Genomic DNA, 26,690 nt, shown 5'->3' on the forward strand with positions numbered 1-26,690 from the left:
TTAAAATAATAGGCCGTGAAAAGTAATTATTCGCCGTAATGGCTTGAGATTTACTGGCCGATGTGAATGCGTGATATATTGTGTAAAAAATTCCATCTCACACGGCAGAAATTAATATGTAAAGCGCTTAGAGAACGTCAAGCGCTATATAAAATCTCCCATATAAATAAATAAATAAAAATCTGAACAAAGATCCGCCAGGAAGAGCCAGTCCAGTCCAGTTTTAGAACCGCTATCTCTTTAAAGGAACAAGATGTGCATTGTGTTCAGACTGATCCATCCATTCTATCCATTATTCTGCTGTGTATCCAGACTGATCCATCCATTCTATCCATTATTCTGCTGTGTATCCAGACTGATCCATCCATTCTATCCATTATTCTGCTGTGTATCCAGACTGATCCATCCATTCTATCCATTATTCTGCTGTGTATCCAGACTGATCTTTTCATTATTACGAAACATGAGTGATGAAGGAAAGTTATTGAAAACCCCGAACATGTTAATTTTATGGAACGTTTAATTTTACACAAGACGGGGAAATATGCACAAGAACTTCGACATATCATTTGACATAACAAAGGTTTTTTTTTATGTCTATGTCTATGTCTATGTCTATGTCAGACAAGATACACAACAAACAGAAGTCGATGGTAAATGCTGCTGTGACTTATCTCTGAATTGTTGTCGATTCAGAAAGGAACGAAGCGAAATGACCCAAAGAGAATGGAGGAGGGGAAGAGTATGAAGTAAAAGGCCGTGCCAAGCATGGAGGTGGAAGACGTACAAAGATAGCTGAAAGACGAGAGGAAAAATAATTGTAAGAAATAAAGAGAAGGACTAGGCAAAAGAGAAAAGAGACGAAGAGTAAAAGGAGGACGAGAACAAAGGGAAACAAGTCGCGTAAGGCGAAATTACTACATTTAGTCAAGCTGTGGAACTCACAGAATGAAACTGAACGTAGTCCGCCGCTAGTGCAAAAGGCAGTGAAAGTGACGAGCCTGTTTGGCGCGGCAGCGGTTGCGCTGTGCTTCATAGCACGCTTTACTGTACCTCTCTTCGTTTTAACTTTCTGAGCGTGTTTTTAATCGAAACATATCAATCTATATGTTTTTGGAATCAGGAACCGACAAGGAATAAGATGAAATAGATATTGAAACGATTTCGAAAATTTAATTTTGATCATAATTTTTATATTTTTAATTTTCAGAGCTTGTTTTTAATCCAAATATAACATATTTATATGTTTTTGGAATCAGAACATGATAAAGAATAAGATGAACGTAAATTTGGATCGTTTTATAAATTTTTGTTTTTTTACAATTTTCAGATTTTTAATGACCAAAGTCATTAATTAATTTTTAAGCCACCAAACTGAAATGCAATACCGAAGTCCGGCCTTCGTCGAAGATTGCTTGGCCAAAATTTCAATCAATTTGATTGAAAAATGAGGGTGTGACAGTGCCGCCTCAACTTTTACAAAAAGCCGGATATGACGTCATCAAAGACATTTATCGAAAAAAAGAAAAAAAGTCCGGGGATATCATTCCCAGGAACTCTCATGTCAAATTTCATAAAGATCGGTCCAGTAGTTTAGTCTGAAACGCTCTACACACACACACACACACACACACACACACACACGCACACAGCACACACATACACCACACCCTCGTCTCGATTCCCCCCTCTATGTTAAAACATTTAGTCAAAACTTGACTAAATGTAACAAAAAGCAGGATGAAGATGAAATAAGACGAAGAAGAAAGAGTGGAGGGGAAGCGATAAAGACGTGCAGAAGCAACAGGAGACGAAGAACTTCGAGGGAATAATAAGTAGGAAGTAGGGAAAAGAGGGGAGCATGTTCCTCCTGTTACTTACACACCAATCGCTGTTGGTGCTCTTGTTTATGTTAGGACTGCAATATATTTCCATTCTCTCTATTTTTATATTTAGTCAATTTTTGACTAAATATTTTAACATCGAGGGGGAATCGAAACGAGGGTCGTGGTGTATGTGCGTGTGTCTGTGTGTCTGTGTGTCTGTGTGTCTGTGTGTCTGTGTGTCTGTGTGTGTGTGTAGAGCGATTCAGACTAAACTACTGGACCGATCTTTATGAAATTTGACATGAGAGTTCCTGGGTATGAAATCCCCGAACGTTTTTTTCATTTTTTTGATAAATGTCTTTGATGACGTCATATCCGGCTTTTCGTGAAAGTTGAGGCGGCACTGTCACGCCCTCATTTTTCAACCAAATTGGTTGAAATTTTGGTCAAGTAATCTTCGACGAAGCCCGGACTTCGGTATTGCATTTCAGCTTGGTGGCTTAAAAATTAATTAATGACTTTGGTCATTAAAAATCTGAAAATTGTAAAAAAAAAATAAAAATTTATAAAACGATCCAACTTTACGTTTATCTTATTCTCCATCATTTGCTGATTCCAAAAACATATAAATATGTTATATTCGGATTAAAAACAAGCTCTGAAAATTAAATATATAAAAATTATTATCAAAATTAAATTGTCCAAATCAATTTAAAAACACTTTCATCTTATTCCTTGTCGGTTCCTGATTCCAAAAACATATAGATATGATATGTTTGGATTAAAAACACGCTCAGAAAGTTAAAACAAAGAGAGGTACAGAAAAGCGTGCTATCCTTCTTAGCGCAACTACTACCCCGCTCTTCTTGTCAATTTCACTGCCTTTGCCATGAGCGGTGGACTGACGATGCTACGAGTATACGCTCTTGCTGAAAAATGGCAGCTACTTGACTAAATATTGTATTTTCGCCTTACGCGACTTGTTTGTCCTTCTTCCGCCTGGCTCATCTTCATCGTTGTCGTCATCGTAGTCCTTGTTCTCCTCATCATTATCATCTCCAATATCACCACCACAAGCATCACCAACTCCTTCCTCCGAGTTGTCTTGTCCCAATAGTCAATATAAGCTATAAGATAGCATCCCCCCCCCCCCCCAAAAAAAAATATTCAGAAAAAAAATCAGAAAAAAAGTCAAAGAACCTGAAGACACGGTGCGTTATCCTTCCGTCAAACCCACAGTCCGTGGATGGGGAGTCCGACAGGATAACTGTTCAAACGCGTGAGTGTGTGTCGTGGCCTTAAGCCTCATTTCCTGAGCTTTGTCGCCGGAAGGCCTCACCTATAGGGGTCGCTCGGTTCAAGGCTAGCAAGCGCGGCAACTCTTGTAACGACACGGTGCAGCCGCCATGATAAATGAGTGCATGCATGCATCAGCGTAAGACAGAAAAGAGTCGCGTTAAGACACCGCAGGTTGAAAGGTTAAAACTGCTGTGAGATTTCAAAGAGGAGGATATAAGCCCTCATCCGGCGATTTTGTTTTCTTGCTTTGTTTTGTTTTGATGTAAGGATGCAACGTGTATGTCTTTTTTTTTATTTTTTTTTTACATGTGCTCATATTTCAAGCGTGCGGTCCTTCAGACAAACAAACAACATCGCTATAACATATCTACTTGAAGCTTCATTAATTCAACTAAGGCATGACACCGATACAGCACTGACACAAATTGGGGAAGACAGAAACACACACACACACACGCAAAAGGCCCGTCTTCTGCTACACTATTTACTGACGCGCTGTCGTCGTTTTCAATTCAAACCTGTCTTACTTCATGTTATTGTGATTTCAACAACAAAAATGTGATACACATGCAGTAATAGTACGTTGTGGCAGCATGCAGCAACCCAGTTCAGTTAACGGACTCTTGTTTATTGAAATTAAGACTTGTCTCAAACGACGTATGCTTTACGGACCAGGCAGTATTAGGTCTAATGTGGGGTACATCACCAGAACCTTCATAACCGTAACCCATCAATTCCCCAGGTATATTTTTTCAACCTTAATGTCAATCTTAAAGTTAACCTTACCACGCGCCATTTTGCTTTTTGTCTAAACGGCAAGATGAGAACTGATATATTGATTTTTGTCCTGTATTGGGGATGCCAAGTATCCCGGCCTTCAACATTTTAATTTTAATTCAAAAGCAACAGTTCGGTCATAGCAAGTGCATTTTAATCTTCGTTAAAAGGAAATCACTTCCTGTGTTTTAGCTGACAGATACGGTTTTAAAGACAGGCGTACTGTTCACTCAGTCAAAGTTACGGAATCTGATTTTTGCGTGTTTTTAACGTCTAGAAGTCTAGCGCAAAAAGTCACATGGGTGCAGACCGGGTGGGGTTGCGTACAAGGTCGTCATATTTCGTCAGGTGTTGTCGCCTCAGAATTCCTCTCTTCAATGGCAAAGTGAACACGTACCCAGTTGTAGTGCCTGCACGATTAAGCATGTCCATCTTGCGTGTATTAATTTCTCATTAATTGCACGTTTGCACCAAGAAAAGTTGAATCGGAACATCAGACGCGAGTAGGAATTAAACGCCCGCTTTTTAAAATAGGATTGATGATAGATGACCTTCAGGTGTTCATGAGATGCACGTATTAAACTTACTAATGATAAAGACGAAGTTGACAAGTTTAGTGTGTGTGTGTGTGTTTGCGTGTACCTGTGAGCAAGATGAGATGAGTGTATTGGATATGGACAGCTTTTACGAGAATGATCATTGACCACGACGAAAAAAAAAATAAACATTTAAACAAAACTAAGTGACGGAACATGGCTGAAAATGTATTAAAGGATAAATTTGGGCTGTTAAAAAGTGCCGCAGTACACATGTTAAAGGTCAACATTTTAGTAATGTAGAGCTTTGAAAACTATGTCAATATGTAATATATAGACAGTAGTCGTGGGTGACCGTTTCACTCTGTCCTCCTTGCGTTTAGACATGCTCCCCCATTTTTAATCAGCGGCAAACAAGGTGGGGGGGGGGGGGCATGGAAAGAAGTGCAACAAAAGTGAAGCCCAAATGGCAGTTTAGAGGGTCCAAGTAAAGAAAGGTGAGAGCCTATACTGGGAACGAAGCGTCGGAGGTATAGCCCTGTCCGCTGAGGCAAGTTTTCGTCATTGGTGACAGATCCACTGATTTGTGTTCAAACACGGGCAAATCCTCCAAAGTTGAGCTGGCTGAAGACACCAGTGTTTGCCTGTTAGCCGCCGGAAGCCCTGGCAGATTGGCGTGCCCGTGTTCTGCTCGCAAACATCGCGGTTGTGCCCCTTGTCGGCGTTTTTGTTGTTGTTGTTTTGTGCACATGTGAAGAATAAAAAGTCAGTTTGGTCGTTTTTTGAGAAACACTTTGCATAGACAGACAGACTGACAGACAGAAAGGCAAGCAGACAGGCAGACAGACAGACACACGCACATACCTATGGATAAAAACGTCGTCCCCTCCGCCCTCGTTAACACTTTTAATTAATACTTAACTGAATGTAAAACAGGACAGCAATCGACGAAACCTATTAGTTTTGAGTTATTATTTAGTGTTGCAGTTTTGATCTTTTTTTTTGGCTTGTTTAATTTTGTTTGTTTGTTTTTCTTTGTCCCCCCCCCCCCTCCACTCAATTTAATGGCAAAAAAAACTCAATCCACTTTAGACGGCGACACATCATTAACAACATAAATGAAATAAACAACATACCACCCACGTACTCCCACACACGCACACACAGACAAACGAACACAGACACACACCAGGGCTCCCCATAGAGCGCATCCCTGCGTCCTATACGCACTAGAAGACGAAACCACGTATTAGAAATTCATGGAGGGGGTCCCGGGACGCACTTAACCTACAAAGAGCGGGTCCCGGTACGCACTCAATTTTCTCTGTCGTGCGTCCCGTATACTTTTTCAGACTTTAGTCGTCAGCTAAGTCAAAGTGCAAACACAAATTATTCCATTTTCACGCAGGAACAAAATGTTCGTGTGTGTTGCATTTGACTTGGTATAGTTGAAGTGTCCTCCTCTTATATTCTGGTAATAAAAAAACCCAGTTCATATCACATTATTGGCGATCACAATGTGTTATATGTAAATAGGGGGTTTGGGAACCCGGGATTTTTGGGACCCTCTAGAACTCTGCTAAGGGGGTCCATGGACCCTATATGACGGGCGTTCGTGGGGAGCCCTGCACACACACACACACACACACACACACACACACACGCACTACCCACCCCCCCTCCCATATCCCCCACCCCCACCCCCTACCCTAGTTGCATACCTTCCCCCTTCCGTAAGAGAAAAAGGCAGCTGCAGCACGGTGATTAAACCAGATTCATTAATTAAGGCTGTCTGATACGAGTGCTAGACGAGGGTGGAAACATGTAGATGAAAGAGAGAGGGTGGGGTGTGATGGGAAATTGAATCAGGATGAGGAGGAGCACGTGTCTGGGCGGGGGATGCAGGGGTGAGGGTAAGGCCGGGTGGAGAGGAAGTTGAAGGCTTGAAGGCTTGCTTGTTCTTGGAGTGCAATTTGTTGCCAGACTCTCATTCCTTCCTGTTTCCAATCAGTGTTTAGGACTTCATAACACGGGAGGCACTTCAGACATCGCCCCTCGCTATCAATGTTGGCAACCGCCCTAAGAAACAAGGAGAAAAAGAAAGAGTAATGAGGCCGTTTTTATACAGCTTGATTTATTTTCACCTCGTGAAAATCATGGTCAGAGAAACAAGAAGAATTTTGTTTGAAAAAGGGCGTTTTTCTACAGCTTAATACATTTTGCTTCCCGTCAAAATCATGGTCAACACAGGCTCTTTTTGAGACAGCTATTCGTGATTTTTGCTAACACTCTGTCAGAAGTAGGAACATATGCCTCAGGAATATACATTTAAGAGTCAGAGCGTGTATGTCAAGTATCAAATTGATGCTGTTGAAGCGTCGACTTTCGATATTTATTGCTACGCTAAACTGGAAGTTCTATTTAGATAATTTTTTTAATCGTTTTACACCTTAGAAGGAATGTGGGGTATTCACTTTACCTGGATTATCCCACTTAGCTTTTTCACTTTAATGTTCTCCACTCGATAGGCATGATGATCAATTAAAGTAATGTTCGCAATATATCTGAACTCTTCTATATCTCAACTTGATTAAAGATCAATGAGTTAATGAATCAATAAATCAAATAATAAATTCAATACCCACTCATTTTTTCTCTCAAACACTCAACTATCTACCTACTCACTAATTGACTCACTCACTCATTCAATCACTCACTCGCTCAATCCATCCATCAATCAATCAATCAATCAATCCATCCATCCATCAATCAATCAACCAATCAATCAACCAATCAACCAATCTATACCTTTCTGCATCCTCCTCTCCCTCTGTCTCTTTGTCTGTTGGTCGGTCTGTTTGTCGATCTGCCTGTACCCCCCCTCCCCCCCCTCTCTCTCTCTCTGTGCACGTAGTGACCATGGCCAAGCTGACCGTGTGTCAGTGGGGAAAGCTGGCGGGATTGTGTTTGCGCCTCACGAGTCCATCCTTGTCCCGCTACAAATATTGACCTCTTCTTCTGCCCAGCCAAAGGCGTTTGCACTCAATCTTACGTCGTGACCCTCTCACCTTGTCCTTCTTAATCTTCTACCCCATCACGCCCCCCCCCCCCCCCCCCCAACCCTTCCCTAGTCTTCTGCTGTCCCCTCCGTTATCGTATAATTTCTTCCCCTGACTTTCTTTGTATGTTGACGATCGTATAATTTCTTCCCCTGACTTTCTTTGTATGTTGATGGCTGCCATGTATAAAGTTGTGTGTGCGCGCGTGTGTCTTAATGTGTATGGTTGATCGTGTGTGTGTGTGTGTGTGTGTGTGTGTGCGCGCGCGTATGTGTATATATAGAATCGCCGATTCTACCAGTAGAAAGCCTGATCGGAGTTTCTACCGGTAGAAAGTCCGATCGATGTTTTGACGAGAAGAATCAGCGATTCTACCGGTAGAAACTCAGATCGGACTTTCTACCAGTAGAAACTTCGATCGGTCGTTCTACTGGTAGAAAGTCAGATTTTTCTCGTAAAAACATTGATCAGACTTTCTACCGGTAGAAAGTCCGATCAATGTTTTCACGAGATGAATCGGACTTTCTACAGATGTCAACACTGTTCACGAGATTTAACAAGAAGAGCAAACGCTCGATCGAGTCACTTTCGCAGTTCTGAATATTATATGAGGCATCAGATGGACAGGAAGAAATTGCTATTCACAACACAATGAGTCACGTTCACATAAAATTTGAGCCCGGTCACTTTTATAGTTTCCGAGAAAAGCCCAACGTTAAGTTGTGTGTTGCCGAACAGAAAAGGCTAGTTATCTCCCTTGTTTTTCTGATAACGTTCGTAAAAGGCTACAGATGTAAATACTTTGATGTAAAGAATAATCCTACAAAGTTTCAATCACATCCGATGAACTTTGTCAAAGATATAAAATGTCTAATTTTTCCTTTGACGCTGACCTGTGACCTTGAAAAAGGTCAAAGGTCAACGAAACCATCGTTAAAGTGTAGAGGTCATTGGAGGTCACGACTAAACAAAATATGAGCCCGATCGCTTTGATAGTTTCCGAGAAAAGTCCAACGTTAAGGTGGTGTCTACGGACGGCCGGCCGGACAGACTAACACTGACCGATTACATAGAGTCACTTTTTCTCAAGTGACTCAAAAAGTAATAAATCACTGGTGAAAATCTCGTGTTTGTGGTGCATTATCAATTGCTCACAATGTTCACAAGAATTGAAATTAACATCGACCTTCTGTCCGTGTGGGATACAATTTGTCAAACAGTTGAAACTTGGATCACTTTGTAATTCGAGCAAAGAAAATGGACGGTCAAGAGCAGAGGGACAAATTTTACGAACTCTACGACAAACTTGTCGCAGGGCTAGCAGAGAGCATCCACCAAGAGAGATACGAGAAAATCCTCTCCGCTCTCAGTTTGGAGAAAGGCGAACGTTGCGAATGTGCTATACTACAACTGTACAACAGTACCAATAAAACAAGTCGCGTAAGGCGAAAATACAATATTTAGTCAAGTAGCTGTCGAACTCACAGAATGAAACTGAACGCAACGCAACGCAGCAAGACCGTATACTCGTAGCATCGTCACTCCACCGCCCGTGGCAAAGGCAGTGCCCGTGGAATTGACAAGAAGAGCGGGGTATTCGTTGCGCTGAGAAGGATAGCACGCTTTTCTGTACCTCTCTTCGTTTTAACTTTCTGAGCGTGTTTTTAATCCAAACATATCATATCTATATATTTTTGGAATCAGGAACCGACAAGGAATAAGATGAAAGTGTTTTTAAATTGATTTCGAAAAAACAATTTTGATAATAATTTGTATAATTATATTTAATTTTCAGAGCTTGTTTTTAATCCGAATATAACATATTTATATGTTTTTGGAATCAGCAAATGATGGAGAATAAGATAAACGTAAATTTGGATCGTTTTATAAATGTTTATTTTTTTTTACAATTTTCAGATTTTTAATGACCAAAGTCATTAATTAATTTTTAAGCCACCAAGCTGAAATGCAATACCGAAGTCCGGGCTTCGTCGAAGATTACTTGACCAAAATTTCAACCAATTTGGTTGAAAAATGAGGGCGTGACAGTGCCGCCTCAACTTTCACGAAAAGCCGGATATGACGTCATCAAAGACATTTATCAAAACAATGAAAAAAACGTTCGGGGATTTCATACCCAGGAACTCTCATGTCAAATTTCATAAAGATCGGTCCAGTAGTTTAGTCTGAATCGCTCTACACACACACACACACAGACAGACAGACAGACGCACATACACCACGACCCTCGTTTCGATTCCCCCTCGATGTTAAAATATTTAGTCAAAACTTGACTAAATATAAAAATCAACAAACATCAAACATTGCCAACCGGTAGAATCGCCGATCGTCAATTCTACTGGTGGAATCGCCGATACTACCGGTAGAAAGTCCGATCAATCTTTTTACGAGGAGAATCGGCGATTCTACTGATAGAAAGTTTGATCGGACTTTCTACCGGTAGAAGGGTTCACTAGTCCGAGGGTTCACTAATCCGAGGGTTCACTAGTCCGAGGGTCCACTAGTCCGAGGGTTCACTAGTCCGAGGGTTCACTAGTCCGAGGGTCCACGCACACACACACACACACACACACACACACACACACACACACACAGACACAGTGAAACCAATATACCGCCTTTTAAGGGGCGGTATAATAACTGGAAAATCAAGCGTCTATAGTAAACCCTCGGACTAGTGAACCCTCGGACTAGTGAACCCTCGGACTAGTGAACCCTCGGACTAGTGGGACGAACTGGAAAAATCAAGCGTCTATAGTAAACCCTCGGACTAGTGAACCCTCGGACTAGTGAACCCTCGGACTAGGGACTAGTGAACCCTCGGACTAGTGGGACGTTCCCTATAAGTATATGTGTGTGTGTGTGTGTGTGTGTGTGCGCGCGAGCTTGTTTATGCGTCGGTTGTGTGTGTGTGTGTGTGTGTGTATGTGTGTGTGGCGGAGGGGGGGCCTTAAATTGCTTGTATTCTTTCATTAGCACTGGCTGAGGCACGTATTGTACGCTGTAATGACAAACTAGTTACAAACGATGCGCACGCCGCTGAATGAACGCAATCAAGCACAATGACAAAAATGGTTCTACAAAAGCACCCCCTTCCTCCTCTTTCCCAGGTCCCCATAAACAATCTTCAATAGAGAATGATTAACATCGAGTCATCAAAAATTGTGTCACTGTGTGACAACGAACGTGACCAAAGCGAAACCCGCCACTGTCCGCGTCCCTTTCCGCCAATAAAACCCACCGTGAAATCTCGAGAGATTTCGCGAGATCGGCCAACCATTGTGGAACCAGAAAATGACAATCACCAGCGATTCATTTAGGCATACCTGGAATTTAGCGCCCACTTGGGAGGTAGAGCTTGCAAGGGGGGTCTAACGAGGCGGGTCGCTGACGACGACTCCCCCAGCGAACAGAGTGCTAATGAAAGAGTACAGCGCGGAGCGTACAAGGCATCCCTGCCCCACGCCATTTCATCACAAAAGCGTCGGAGCGGAGACAGAAGCAATGTTTTTGTCGGCGGCACGGTTTGTGATCAAAAAGACGCATTGCACCAGGCTGGAGTTGAAAATTGGACGTTAAAGACTTTAGGAGCCAGCGGTGTGTGAAATGACAGCCGTAGACGAACCACTTTGCGCTGATGTAATTTTTTTTATTTTTAATTCTCGCGGCGTGCGTGTGTGTGTGTGTGTGTGTGTGTGTGTGTGTGTGCGTGCGTGCGTGTGTTTGTGTGTGTGTGCGTGCGTGCGTGTGTTTGTGTGTGTGTGTGCGTTTGTGTGTGTGTGTGTGTATGTGCGTGCGTGCGTGCATGCGTGTGTGTGTGTGTGCGTGCGCGCGTGCTTTTGTGCGCGCGTGCGTTTGTTTGTGTATGTGCGTGCGTGCGTGTGTGTGTGCGTGCGTGCGTGCGTGTGTCCGGGCGTGCGTGCGTGCGTATGTGTGTGTGTGTGTGTGTGCGCGTGCGTGTGTCGTGTTATTGCTAATGTATGAAGTGTGTCTGTAGTGCCGAGCACAGTGAATGGATTTCAATCGTGATTGCTAGTACCACGCTCCACTGAGGGTTAGATCAAAGGCTCTTGCAGCTTTGATGATTTATTCATGTCCCTGTCGGAAACAATCTCCGCTTGAAAATGTTTAGTTTGCCCCAGACAATCAGTCGTTGTCTCTCAATCACTGCTACCTTCCCTCATTCATTTATTCATTCGATCTTTATTCATTCATTCATTCCATTCATCCATTTTGATGTATATGCAATAAATGATTGAGTTAGTCAATCATGCAGTTATATATTACTTTGGTAAGTCACATTGTGGGTCAGTTGGCCAGTCAGCAACATTAGACCCCCCCCCCCGCCCCCCGATGTAAGACCTTAAAATTTGATTAAATAAGCTCTTAAATTTTGGGAGTCTTGAAACTTAGGTAAATTTACAAATGCAAAGTCTTAAAGAAAAGAAGGGGGGGGGGGGGTAGGTAGGTAGGTAGGTAGGTAGAATGTTAACCATCAGCATGCAAGTGTCCCGCACGTCACCTTTTTGCAATTCGTAACCATCAAGCTCAATTTCTGTGCCGCTAACTTGGTAAAAAATCCTCTCCATGTTCCAAGTACAGTATATGTTATTCACCCCTTCAAATTCAACCGGACTTCATTAAGACAACTATGCCCATCTACACATAATTATGTTGCATCAATTTGTCATGATTTATTCCAGGGTTATACTTAGAGCTCCTCAGATTAAAAAAAAAAACCCACTTTCTTATTTAAAAAAAGAAAGGATTTTAAGTGTAACAGATCGTCCCAGGTATTTTTTTGCCATAATACACACACACACACACACACATGTTCTCCATATTTTTGTTGTTGTCAAGTTAAGGACACATAATAGCTAACGTTGACATTTTGCAAAGAGTCTTTTAAACACTTAGTTTCCCTAGACCGGCTTTGTCTTGAAACGACACCGACATCAAAGCAAAACAATCACGGAACAAAAAAAACTGAGTTTGTCAAAGAAAAAAAAAACGAGACAGAAAAAGAAGAAGAAAAGAACACGTTCTAAAACTTCTTTCAGGACGTGCACGTTACAGACGTGACAAAAGACACTTGAAAACTCAGGAACTAAAAAAACCCACCTCTACTTCATGCAATTGTATTGCGCACAAAAAGAACACTAAAACCCACATATGTCGACCAACAAGCAGAACACGTAAAAACGCGTGATCACAGGAAGATCAAAGAACGACAACTCTTTGTGGCAGAAAAAGGCCGAGAACTCCCACTGACAATGGCCAGTGTGTGGTATCAGTTATTCGAGGTGAATGGCACCTCAAAGAGAGCAAGCTGACACAAGTTTTAAAGGAAATACTGGTATATATATCTGTCATTACAGCTTGGGATATTGGAAAACAGCGGGGTTGGCGTAAGATGTTGTCGATAGTTTCCACGCAATAGGGTCGATGTGTGTGAGTGTGTGTGTGTCTCTGTATATATATATATATATATATATATATAGATACCCCTGACTGTGAGAGAGTTCCGTTATTATAATCGCTAATACAATCGCTCGTCCACGCTTAAATTGTCAGCATCATCATACGTTGACAACACTGTGTCACCAGTACAACCATTCATTCGTATTTGTGCGTGCACACACCTGGTTTGTAATTGTGATTTGGCGAGTATCGTGTTTACGTCAGGGCTCGATCTAAATGCAGGGGGGGGGGGGGGGGGATTTCCTGGATTCTGGAAAGCCCCCCACCCAACCCGGCAAATGTAACCTTCTTTCTCAAGGTATTGATCCAAAATTTCCCTTCCAAATGCTTTAATTTCAACAGCATCTGGGCAGCATCCCCCCCTTTCCCCTTCCTGGCCAGCCCCTGTATCCCTGCCTCATTTGGATTGACCTCCCCCCTTCTCATACACTTGTTCCAGTCCTGTATTTGTAAAAAAAAAAAAAAAAAAAACTTTTAGCTGCCAGTTTGGTCAGGAGTATAGCTTGAGCATGGATCGACTACCCTCAATGCTCTCTCCTTAGTCTGTGTCGCCACGCGAAAACATTCCATGCAAATCTCTTTAAGTCCATAACTACACATGTCCTTCGGACATCACGCATATTTGGACTTCCGCAGGTTCGCTACCGTGTTGCTGGGATGGGCCTTGGTGGCGATGAAACACCTTCATTCCGTTTAAAGTCTCGTAAAACGGCTTCTGTTGAGTCATGGCCGCTTTTGAACGACTCGCCTTCCTTTTCCCGTTTGGGGCATCTTTGATGTCCCAGAGGAAACGAGTTGTGTGCGAGTGACGTTCAAACATCATTTAAAATCGACAGCTCCGGGTTAAGCATGTGAAACCTGTTGAAATCTTTCTCCTGTTGAGATTTAAATGACAGCTAGCTCCACTCACAAGACTGTTCCCTTTATTGCCAAGAGACATACATTTTGTCCGAGGAACTAAATTATGTCACGACTGAACTGCAGAACTCGTTTCATATAAATCATATAAATCATCATAATTGAATTCAATGTACATTATTGTTATTTTCTTTCTTCTTCAACCGAGAAAACTGTGTAAGCTAAGTCATGTTGTTCGGAGGTCCTGTACTTTTAAGGACTGGAGTCTGTATCAAGTTTATGTACAGGGTGACCCCCCCAAAAAAGAGTACCCAAACAAAACGTCATAAATTGAACAAAAATAAAGCAATCTTCATAAAATTTATTTACACACACAAGTAGCCTCTGCATGATTTCAACAGAAAATGTTAGCGTTCTAGCTTGTCTTGCAGGAAAGTTATGCTCATTCTACAGAACATGCTCCAAATGGCCTCCCCCGGATTTAAATCCCCCAGATTTCTATCTTTGGGGGTTCCTGAAAGACAACGTCTACAGGAACAACCCACAGACAATCGCAGAACTCAAGCGAGCCATCACAACAACCATTCGCGGAATCTCGCAACAGGAGTGTGTGCGGGTGATTGATAACTTTGCGCGGCGAGTTCAAGTTTGCCTGAATCGGCGCGGAGGCCATTTGGAGCATGTTCTGTAGAATGAGCATAACTTTCCTGAAAGACAAGCTAGAACGCTAAAATTTTGCAGAGGCTACTTGTGTGTGTAAATAAATTTTATGAAGATTGCTTTATTTTTGTTCAATTTATGACGTTTTGCTTGGGTACTCTTTTTTTTGGGTCACCCTGTATATGTCCATCTTGTGGAGTGAGCTTCACAAGTAAGGATCAAAGAGTGCAGAGTTGTGAAATAAATTGTCAGATGGAGAGAGGTGATGACATCTCGTAAAATTTTGAAAGATTGAAGATGAAAGCCAGTGTGAAAACGTAGACCTTGTTTTAGAGAGAGAGAGAGAGAGAGAGAGAGAGAGAGAGAGAGAGAGAGAGAGAGAGAGAGAGAGAGAGAGAGAGAGAGAGAGAGAGAGAGAGACAGAGACAGAGAGAGGCAGAGACAAAGACAGAGATACTGAGACAGAATACGAATACGAATACGAATGTTAAATGCATATTGGCTGACAGCCTTTTGCAAGGGAGTGGGAAGAAGGGAGGTCGAAGTACATTTTGCTTTCTTAACCCCTTCACTGCCACAGTGGTAGTAACTTATCCGAACGGTCTATGGGAAAGAACTGTGTTTAGAACCCCTATAAGTACTTTGACAGTGGTTACCTCCAATTTAGTTTTCAGAAATGTCCTGAAATGTTGTTGACACAAATCCCACGTATGAGATACACCGAATGATGTACACTTACTTCTCGCTACTGGAAAGTCCGATAGCGAGTTGTGTGCTCACGTGTGTAAGAAATGTCCGTCACACATACAGTCCTTGTACGACAAACCGTGTAGTTGCTTTAACTTTGACAGAGGTACCGTCTCACAACCTCCGCCAGAATGTTCAAGTTTTTCGTCGCATGCCACCTTTCTTCCTCACTGGTCAGGGGGGTCCATCTGCGCAGGCATCGTTCTGTGTAGTCTTCAAGCTGTGTGACGACTGTCTTGTGCATTTTGATGTACCAGTTTGTGACTTTGTTCTCTGTCATGTCGTATCTCAGGATCAAGTCATCTGATTCACAAACCAGTACTTGCTGGTCGTATCGCTTGTCTGTCACTACAATTATAGAAGCGCTGATTACGCCGACAGTCTCTCAGGTATTCCTGCTTTCTTCTGTCCTTGACGTGACCAACTTGGTCAAAGATCTCGTCCAAGGAAAAGCCGGCCTGTACAGCTGTGTCTTCGATGGCTCGCTCCTCGTCCGTACCTCCCCCCTCAGCGCTTTCCCCTTCATACATGTCCATGTCACAGTGACCATCACAATCTTTCACAGTGTCGATAGGTTTGTTGACAAAACAGACAGTGGTCGGGCTCACTCACGCATGACTGGTCTGACAGACAGGCAGAAACGTGCGCTTATCTCTCGTTCTCGTGCGTGCGCCCACTGACCATAGTATGTCCACACGCGCAATAACGGTCAGACAGACAAAAACATCATGTTTTTCTGTCATTTTCATTGTTGTTAGTTCTTGTTTACAATGCCACTACGTTATAATTGTTTTTTTCATTATTGGAATATGTTTTTTTTTCTGCACCGGTTGTCCCCCGCCGAAGAAAAAATACCTTCATACACACACCAACACGTTTCAGTACTTTAAATGACACCCCGAAATGAACGAATTCAAAGCTATAAAAATGAACACAGCTAGAAAATGTGTGAAAGCAAGATACACAGCGTTGGAAATGTACATACTAATTATCATGCCTTCAACATCAGAAACAGACACACACAGGCTTCAAACACCTCAGATTAGAAGTCAAGCCTGTGCCTTAAATTGGTGCCTGTAGGAATGGGAAAGGTTCCCCTTTCTAACTCGTTTTGAATAAAAAAAAAATCATTTTACAAACCCGTTATTCAAAATATAGAATACAGACTTATAATTCTTATACCAAGAAACATCTTAACTACTTTTCATTTTAACAAATTCAACAGAGCATTATCAACTCAACCCCACCCCCTGCCCTCCTCTCCTTATTTTTTTATTTCTTTTTTTTTTTGAAAGCGGACAAACACTCAAGTCCTTAATGGCTCAAAACCGTAGGACTTTTAATATTAATTTTAACGGATGGTGTGGCCTCGTCATCTCACATTTTGATGATGATTAATACGCCGGTGATTAATTTGCTCCTACTCATTGCTTGCTTTTTTTTTTTTCATAGGGTCGTGAACAGGTCGTTGGGAGCGAAATGAGTGTAAGCTTTCTTAATCGTGTTTATTGGATTCGAATCTAACCTTGCAAAGTGGACGCGGCTAGGATTACTTTTGAACGGATGAAAATTAAGTGGGATGCAGTAGAAGCTTCAGGCGTTTACACACGAATAATGGATGTGTTGAGCGTATCCGTCAGCTTATAGGACAGATTGAAATTACAAACGGACAGAAATGTGTCGAGTGACAGATGAGATACTGATTTACAACCAAAGACATGGGGGGATTGGGGAAATAGTTGTATGCGGACAGACAGACAGACAGACAGACAGACAGACAGACAGACAGACAGACAGACAAGGACAAAGACACAGGAACAGACTGAGACACCAAGACAGGCCAGCTCAGACACAGACACGTAAACACCCCCACACGTTCTTAGATATAAGAAAGTCAGTACCAGCAGCAACAGTTCAGCGCCGGAGTGATTTTAGAGTACTTAGTTATATTTGCCATTAACGAAAGTACATGTATCATGTCTTTACACCCCCGGTATAGGGGTGTGTATAGGTTTCGGTCGATGTGTTTGTTTGTTTGTTTGTTTGTTTGTGTTCGCATATAGATCTCAAGAATGAACGGACCGATCGTCACCAAACTTGGTGAACAGGTTCTATACATTCCTGAGACGGTCCTTACAAAAATTGGGACCAGTCAAACACACGGTTAGGGAGTTATTGGTGGATTAAAATTATACAAGGACTTATAGAGGGACATCTTAATGGTCAAAGGGAAATAACCATTCTCACTCAGTCACTGCCACCAACTGAGAAGGTTATTTCCCTTTGACGGGGGTGTTTTTCCTACCTCGGAGGAATTTCTTGTTTCCTCATGTAGTCCATCGCGCTTTTCCATAAATGTGATGAAACCTTGTTGAGAAGAAGTTTACTTTAGATTGACACTGTTGTAATTCGGGAGTTATTATTCACCGTGCCATTCAATGATGCAAGAAGCATGGCAAGCTTGTCTGATATCCGTGAAGTGATGGACAAATCTCAGGACTGATCCAGCGGACGAGTTTCTCTACGGTATTCAAACCAACAAAAGCCGTTTTTAGTGCCTGTATCACCATAATGCGTCAACAACACCCATTACTTCAGTGTGTATGTGATATATACGAGTACTAGGATCTTGCACTTACTTTCAAGTTAGATACCCATGTGCTCCACGCGTTATATGTCAAAGCAGCACCGCCCTGATATGGCCCTTCGTGGTCGGCTGGGCGTTAAGCAAACAAACAAACAAAAAATGTGCTCCACGAAGGGCGAAGTATCAAAGGGGTAGGTACTATTGAGCCACGTTTATTGGCTAGATAAGGTGGAAGATACCAAAAGATACCGGCTCTCGTCGTACCGTTAGATGGGTGGCCAGATATGTAAGAAATACCCCCCCCCCCCCCTCTCCCGCCTTTCGTTGCCAGCGGTGCGCACAGTGAGCTTGTTGAAGCGGAAAGATGATTGGCTAGATGGGGAGAGCTACGGAACTGAACACGCATTTTGTGTACCTCACTGGCTATACCCACTTGGAATGTATATGTTACAGTAAATTCTCGAAACTAGGAAATTTGCGAAATCCCTGAACATTTCAGTAAATTTGTGAATTTCCTGTTTCACTCAGGGATTTCACAAATTTCCTAAAAATTCTAGGAAATTTGCGAATTTCCTGAAATGAGCATGCCATTTTTTCACAAATTTACTGAACAGTGAAAAACGTTTCAGTAAATGTGTAAAATTCTTTAAAAAAAAAAAAAGAAGAGTTTTCTTTATTTTTCATTTGTGATTTTGATAGATTTGCTGTCAGAAGAAAAGACAAAAAAAAGTTGATTTGAGCATGATTTGAACCGAACATTTTCAATTTTTGGGTCCGACACACTACCAACCCCGCCACGCCAGCCACATGAATGGAACGTGAAAAGAAATCATAAGAAGTTTTTGGTGTTGGGATCACGAAAACTCATGTAAAAACAGATCACACCTGAACTACCAAGTCTGACAGACCATAAGCCTTTGCAGTTCAGTCCGCGTTTGGTTCATTTTGCTGATAGGCAAGCCCAACAGGATGGCAGGCAATGCAGATGTTGAACTGAAGTTCACCACAGAACTGTTCAGACAACGTGAGGAAAATAAAACAGTGTGGTCATGTTGAAAAGCTCATTAAGAAGAGGAATTGTTCTGGAAAAAAACCTGTCTACTATGTCACCATCGAGGAAACTTTCTTTCTTTATTTGGTTTTTAACGTCGTTTTCAACCGTTCAAGGTTATATCGCGACGGGGAAAGGGAGGGGGGGGGGGGGGGGGGATAGAGCCACTTGTTAATTGTTTCTTGTTCACAAAAGCACTAATAAAAAAAATTGCTCCAGGGGCTTGCAACGTAGTACAATATATGACCTTACTGGGAGAATGCAAGTTTCCAGTACAAAGGACTTAGTATTTCTAACATACTGCTTGACTAAAATCTTTACAAACATTGACTATATTGTATACAAGAAACACTTAACAAGGGTAAAAAGAGAAACAGAATCCGTTAGTCGCCTCTTACGACATGCTGGGGAGCATCGGGTCAATTCGTCCCCCTAACCCGCTTGGGGGATCGAGGAAACTGTCGACGTCATCAAGCGCGTTCATAACCGAAGAAGATGTCTCTCTTGACAAGGCTGTGTCGTTGCGGTCAGCCGTGATAGAACAGTCAGCATCAGGCGGGCAAGGCTTTGTGAAATGCAGCTGTGCAGGGTCGAAAAAAAATGTAAAACAAATCGATGCAAGTGCTACAAAGCACAAGTAGGGGAAAGGCTCCTAATATGGACCGGCTCCTAATATGGACCACCTCCTGTTCTGACAAACTAACGGCGCTAGAGCGCTCAAAACAATTTCATTCGCTTTATTCACCCTCTCTGGATAAGTTGCACATGTCAAAACAGTTGCAGAAACACAAACCTCAAAATCGTTTGGCTTTTTCGCTTTTTTACATTTAGTCAAGTTTTGACTAAATGTTTTAACGTAGAGGGGGGAATCGAGACGAGGGTTGTGGTGTATGGGTGTGTGTGTGTGTGTGTGTGTGTGTGTGTGTGTGTGTGTGTGTGTGTGTGTGTGTGTGTGTCTGTCTGTCTGTCTGTGTGTGTGTGTAGAGCGATTCAGACCAAACTACTGGACCGATCTTTATGAAATTTGACATGAGAGTTCCTGGGTATGATATCCCCAGACGTTTTTTTCATTTTTTTGATAAATGTCTTTGATGACGTCATATCCGGCTTTTCGTGAAAGTTGAGGCGGCACTGTCACGCTCTCATTTTTCAATAAAATTGGTTGAAATTTTGGTCAAGTAATCTTCGACGAAGCCCGGACTTCGGTATTGCATTTCAGCTTGGTGGCTTAAAAATTAATTAATGACTTTGGTCATTAAAAATCTGAAAATTGTAAAAAAATTTTTTTTATAAAACGATCCAAATTTACGTTCATCTTATACTCCATCATTTTGTGATTCCAAAAACATATACATATGTTATATTTGGATTAAAAACAAGCTCTGAAAATTAAAAACATAAAAATTATTATCAAAATTAAATTGTCGAAATCAATTTAAAAACACTTTCATCTTATTCCTTGTCGGTTCCTGATTCCAAAAACATATAGATATGATATGTTTGGATTAAAAACACGCTCAGAAAGTTAAAACGAAGAGAGGTACAGAAAAGCGTGCTATCCTTCTCAGCGCAACTACTACCCCGCTCTTCTTGTCAATTTCACTGCCTTCGCCATGAGTGGTGGACTGACGATGCTACGATCAGAGTATACGGTCTTGCTGAAAACTTGCATTGCGTTCAGTTTCATTCTGTGAGTTCGACAGCTACTTGACTAAATGTTGTATTTTCGCCTTACGCGACTTGTTTTACTTTTGGCAGCGTTCACTCTAAATGTGCCGCATAGAACGGACTCGTTTCTGTCCACAGCCAAAGCTTTCATAACACAAAAATGGTTATGTATGACAGCTAAGACAGTATTTGTTACATTTTAACAGTGTGTACCCCGAGTTTCTACTGCAAACAAAAAATAATAGCAAAACCTCAAAAGTATGTGTGAGTCCCCTAATATGGACCACCTTCAACAAATCGAAGAAAATAAAAACTAAAGGCAATTTTAATTAATTCATTAAGAAGCTTGCTGAAAATAACCTATAACTAGCCCTCGAGATTTCAAAAAAATATAACAAATAGTCTTTTTTTTGGTGGAAGTTGATAATTTCACTTATTTTCACTTTGTTTTTGATAAGCTTCTTCAGTTTCCTGGTGTGCTTCAAACAATGCTCTCATCAACCCGAAACAGCTAAATCTGACTTGCACACTAAGTTGTATCATGTTATTTTGAAGTAAAGGGGGCTTTTTACAGTGATGACGGGGGATATAGCTCAGTTGGTAGCGCGCTGGATTTGTATTCAGTTGGCCGCTGTCAGCGTGAGTTCGATCCCAGGTTCGGCGGAAATTTATTTCAGAGTCAACTTTGTGTGCAGACTCTCTTCGGTGTCCGAACCCTCCCCCCGTGTACACTACATTGGGTTTGCACGTTAAAGATCCCACGATTGACAAAAGGGTCTTTCCTGGCAAAATTGCTTAGGCACAGTTAATAATTGTCTACCTATACCCGTGTGACTTGGAATAATAGGCCGTGAAAGGTAAATATGCGCCGAAATGGCTGCAATCTACTGGCCGTATAAAATTTCATCTCACACGGCATCACTGCAGAGCGCCTAGAACTGTACCCACGGAATATGCGCGATATAAGCGTCATTGATTGATTGATTGATTGATTGGTGAAGGCCGCTTCACTGGTCCATATTGGGCGCCCAGGCTCCTAATATGGACCATTTGTGATTTTGTTCTGTATTTAATTTTTGCTGACGGTCTATCAAAGCTATTTCACTCTAATTAGGCCTAACTGTTACACTAAGAGAGAAGGACTATCAACTACAAAATGAAACTTCTTCGCAAGAAAACAAGCTAGTTATCAGCAATAAACAAAAAGTGGTCCATATTAGGGGCCCTTCCCCTAATGTGCAACTCAAGATGTCACAGCAGCCATCCTGCACCAATAAATAAGACGCACCATGAAGACATTTTCATTGCCATATGTCCTGGTTTAAACACGGTTTTATTCAATTAAACACGAGACAATAATAAAACGAGAAATAATAGGGACACGAACTCAAGCGAATGCTTATATTACGTGCCACATGCCCTGTGTGTTTTGTTTTTATCCTGTGTCATAATGGTATGTTAATATTTTCAAGCAAAAAGGACAGTAAAAGAGACATACAGAGAAAAGGAGAGAGAGAGAAATGAGTGTCATAATGTACCTTGTAATGTACTCCTTTAGATTTTATGTTAACAATTCTATGAAACATGACAGTATAGCAGAGACATATGAATGTCACAATGTACCTTTTAATGTACTCGTTCAGATTTTATAATAAAATTTTTAGGAAACATGACAGTATAAGAGAGAGAGAGAAGAGAGAGAGAGAGAAATATGAGTGTTTAACTTGCATTAATATAAGGAAACCAGAATCATTAAATGGTTCACAAGCAACCAACAAAGCACTTGTTTCCCTTCAAATGTGTTTCAGTAAATTTGCTAATTTCCTGCCCCTTGAAATCAGGAAATTCGCAAATTTCCTAGAATTTTTAGGAAATTTGTGAAATCCCTGAGTGAAACAGGAAATTCATAAATTTATTGAAATTTTCAGGGATTTCGCAAATGTCCTGGTTTTGAGAATTTACTGTAACATTATACAAGATTCTGACCCTGTATACACTCCGGCGTTAACTTCCGGTCGCGAAGCGAATTTGCCATTCGACACCACTTTGCGATGGGAACGCAGAGCAGTTGATTATAAGAGTACAAAAAAACGAAAACAATCTGATGCTGCACAGCCTTTGCTGTAACGTAGATTACATTCTCGGGGTGTACATTAAAGACCAGACACTGAACCGCATCAACACTCTGGGCGGAGCGTCATTCGACGCCATTTTGCGATGGAACGCTTCATTTTCGATTCATGGTATCAAAGTACGCTAGGGACAAACACAGACAAAAACAAACACACACACACACAAAACTGATGCTACACGGCAGTTTATTGTCGGAGTTTGGAACACACTTTGAGTGTGTATGGAGCTAGAAATGGTTGTATACCATGTGAGTGTACATTATTGCCAGCCCTGTTTACACTCCGAAAAAGAGATGGCGGAAGTCAATTCTTCAGACTAAGTTTTCATTGGCTACTTCCTAACGACTTGTACGGGGGCATGTCATTGGATTAGAGTTGTAACAAAGCATTTCATTGTCGGAGTGTAAACAGACCTATCGATTCTGTATACACTCGGAGTGTATAATTATATACTTTTCCCTTTGTGTATTTTCACCTGTACTGGACGTTAACGTCTGCGACACTGATTTGTGCTGTTGCAAGACGTTTGTTATTTTGATAGCTTATAGCGTTTTTACAATGGAATCATATTTTACTGGACATTGAATACTTAACTTAAATTCTAGAAGTCTGGAAAATTACCGGTTTTTTTATAAGCTTTGGCCTTCTCCATAATTATTCCACTTGGTTGGAGAGTCCACTCTTTAAGATCCTCGAACATATATGGCTCAATGTCGGTATTTCAACCTTCCCCACACTTACTCTTCTTCCACGTGCACATAATGGGAAATGCACTTATTTTACTTGTTTCCTCCGTACATGTACTGCGTGCAAAACAGACTGAATAGATGCGTGGCTGCCTTGGCAATCCGTAGTCCACATTGCACTCTAATGGAAGGATTGTGACTACAAAATACCATTGTTCTGTCAAAAATGTTTTTGTTTAGCTGAATTAGTATGAAAGCTGCAACGCAATGCTATTGTCTTGTCTGAACGCAGCGGTCCCAAAAGGGATCCAGGCTTGGAGCTTATGATGCAGCTGACATTTCAGACGCTACCACCCAGACGGGTGATTAACAAACGCCGAACTGCAGGGCAAAGCTGTTTCATAAGCCCCGAACCCTTATTATACATGGAAGATCAAAGGCAGTTGTGCAGTCACAGCTGAGGGGCCACTGTGTCCTATAAGACAAACATGATGTGATCCACTGCTTTGCACGCATCGACTTCTCGCATTAGCCCAGAGGGGTCCTTTGGCTTTGTTTCGTCAACAAATTGGCTTGAAGTGTGACTAAGTTGAAGATACGTGACGATAGTCATGAGTGGGGAGGAATCGGTAGGTGTAGGGGCTGGTGTTCGTTCTGTAGGAATATTAGATATAACTGAAGGGTAGTGTGAAAAAGCAAGAACGTGGCGCGGGAGGGAGGGGGACTCTGTGTGTGTGTGTGTGTGTGTGTGTGTGTGTGTGTGTGTGAGAGAGAGAGAGAGAGACACACACACACACACACACACACACACACACACACACACACACACACACACACACAGACAGACATACAGACAGACAGAGACAGACGGAGATACAGAGATTTAGAAAAAAACTGCCTTCAATAATCATCACTCACTCACATATGCTATCACTGTCCCTGTTTCAGATGACGGCCACAGGGAAAAGCACATCGCCTTTCAACCAAAGTGAGCTGACCGCCGTACCCCCAGCTCCGTCCTCCACAGACCCTCCCTGTCCGGCGGAGGACCACTGGTCGCAAAAAGCAAGCAGGTGTTGTCGGACCTGTCCCACCGGGGCTGGAGCCACAGGACCGTGCGCAAGCTATACCTTCTCCGTCCCCAGCGTCAATGACAAGGACAACAACGGCGAGGGCAACGATGACTCTACCACCGTCGTCACTGCTCCCGCCAACAACAACAACAACAACAACAACAACAACAACAACAACAACAACAACAACAGCAACGCCGACAAGATCGTCGTGGTTGACGGCTGTGAACAGTGTCAGGAAGGATTGACCTACTCGGCCAGCCGTAGTTTCGACCAGCCCTGTCGGACGTGCAGCACGTGCCCGAAGAACTCGCGCTTGGTCAGCGCGTGCAACATGACCCGCGACACGGTGTGCGAGTGTGAGGACGAGTTCTACCTGGCGCGGCCCAGCGGGCAGTGCAAGTTGTGTGACATGTGTCCCGCAGGCTGGGGGGTTCAAACCCCGTGCGGGTTGGGCAACACGGCGTGCCACAAGTGTCACAACGGTACCTACTCTGACGTGCTGAGCGCAACAGACCCGTGCCGCACGTGCAGAGTGTGCAGCGAGGAGGAGAGGATGCTGCAGGAGTGCACGGCCACTCAGGACACCATCTGCCTCAGCAAATGTGAGTTTTGTTTTCTGTTTTCTTTTTGTCCACACTATCTTATACGTTTATTATCTTTGTAATATTCTAGCACACTCAATTCTATAAACAAAACAGGAGAGAAGAAGAGACATTCTTTATCCACAAGGATAACGAGGGAAATGGGCGAGGGGGAACTGGTTTGACCCCTTTTCCCGGTTTTATACACTGTAAGCTGAAGTTTTTGTCAAAGCGTATTTTCTAGAAGTCAGGAAATCATCCGTTTTTCAATAAGCTTTGAGCTTCTCCCTTATCGTCGCTGTCAGTGCAAGACCTCGTATCCGACAGTTTGGCGCGAAACGTTTTTTTGCATGGTTACAAATTCTTCGCGCCATTTGGAAATACTTTGGATAGCTTTGTTGGAAACGCTTATTATTGCAAGTGTCAAAAGCTCGTATGTGAAGACGCATCCACACAATAAACTGCAAAACCTCGTAAAGGATCATTCACACACACACACATACATATACATATACATACACAAACGCACACACAAAAGTGCCAAAAACTTGATATCAAAATTAAAGACTTGCAAAAGAAAACCAAACAAAAACTATAACTGAGGTTCAACATCCCAACGTATAAGGTGTTATCTTTCATAGTTATTGTGTTGCTAATGTTTCGGAACTTAACTATGCAAGACAGTTTCTAAAAATATAAATTTACTGTCAAGATCAAACGCTTTGTACATTTTGGAAAAATCACTTTTTTATGCACACATTCAAACATCAAAACTGACAATGGGACACTCCAAGTGCTAATACAATGAAGCCATTTCTAAGTGTTACAAAAGAGCACTCAAAGTAATTATGTTAATTCATACAACATTAAGACATATTGCCGCTATATGAAATAAAGCTTCAAAATAAAGCAGGTCATTTATGAACAGAAGAACTATACTGCTATTCTTCTTTCTAAATTCGTAATTATCAATCCACGACACCCCAATAAATGTCTCACCCCTCTCCCCGAACAAATATCTATATAACGAGCATACACATGTCTGACAGTAGTGTCTTGAACTCACTCGCTAAAGTTATTAGAGAAACTTTATTAACACACTTGCGAACTTTCTACAAATTGAGTGTGCTGAATTAAATTAGATGCTATTGCTGATTACTATATTTTACTCTCTTATTTCATTAGGCCAAAAAAAAAAAATTGTCTGTTTAGGGTAACATGACCAAAAAAAGTAGGGTCGGTAGGTAGGTAAATATTTTTTTTTTTTTTTTTTTTTTTTTTTTTGTGTAAATGCTATGTTGGCTGAACATTCACTTCTTATATTTGTTGAATACATGTTTCAAAACTAACGTATAAATAAAACAGAGAGAAAGGGAGAGAAAGAAACGCCAAATGTCTCTTTTTAGCATTTTTACCTCTTTTTTTTTTTTTTTTTTTTTTAAATCAAAAAAAGTTTTTGGGTCGGCGCCAAATCGATAGGGTCGGTCGGGTTACCCTAAACAGACAATTTTTTTTTTTGGCCTTATGTCTGGTGAATGTTTGTAATATTTTTTCAGTAAAAATCTTATCTCTTGTCTAATTCTCTCACCCTCTCTCTATTTCTCTCTCACTTTTTCTCTGTCTGTCTGTCTCTTTATCTCTCTCT

At 41.8% G+C, this 26,690-nt stretch overlaps 1 protein-coding gene across 2 annotated transcripts in view; it reads left to right on the plus strand.

Moving 5' to 3' along the window:
• Positions 1–26,690, plus strand: part of LOC138959697 (tumor necrosis factor receptor superfamily member 16-like) — a 63,160-nt gene that overhangs the window by 13,767 nt on the left and 22,703 nt on the right. For both annotated transcript variants that reach the window (XM_070331290.1, XM_070331289.1), the window contains exon 2: positions 24,337–25,066. In XM_070331290.1, coding sequence (XP_070187391.1) covers positions 24,337–25,066 — 730 coding nt within the window. The remainder of the gene's footprint in view (positions 1–24,336; positions 25,067–26,690) is intronic.

The sequence above is a fragment of the Littorina saxatilis genome, linkage group LG2 (genome assembly GCF_037325665.1).
Source record: "Littorina saxatilis isolate snail1 linkage group LG2, US_GU_Lsax_2.0, whole genome shotgun sequence".
Classification (NCBI taxonomy): domain Eukaryota; kingdom Metazoa; phylum Mollusca; class Gastropoda; order Littorinimorpha; family Littorinidae; genus Littorina; species Littorina saxatilis.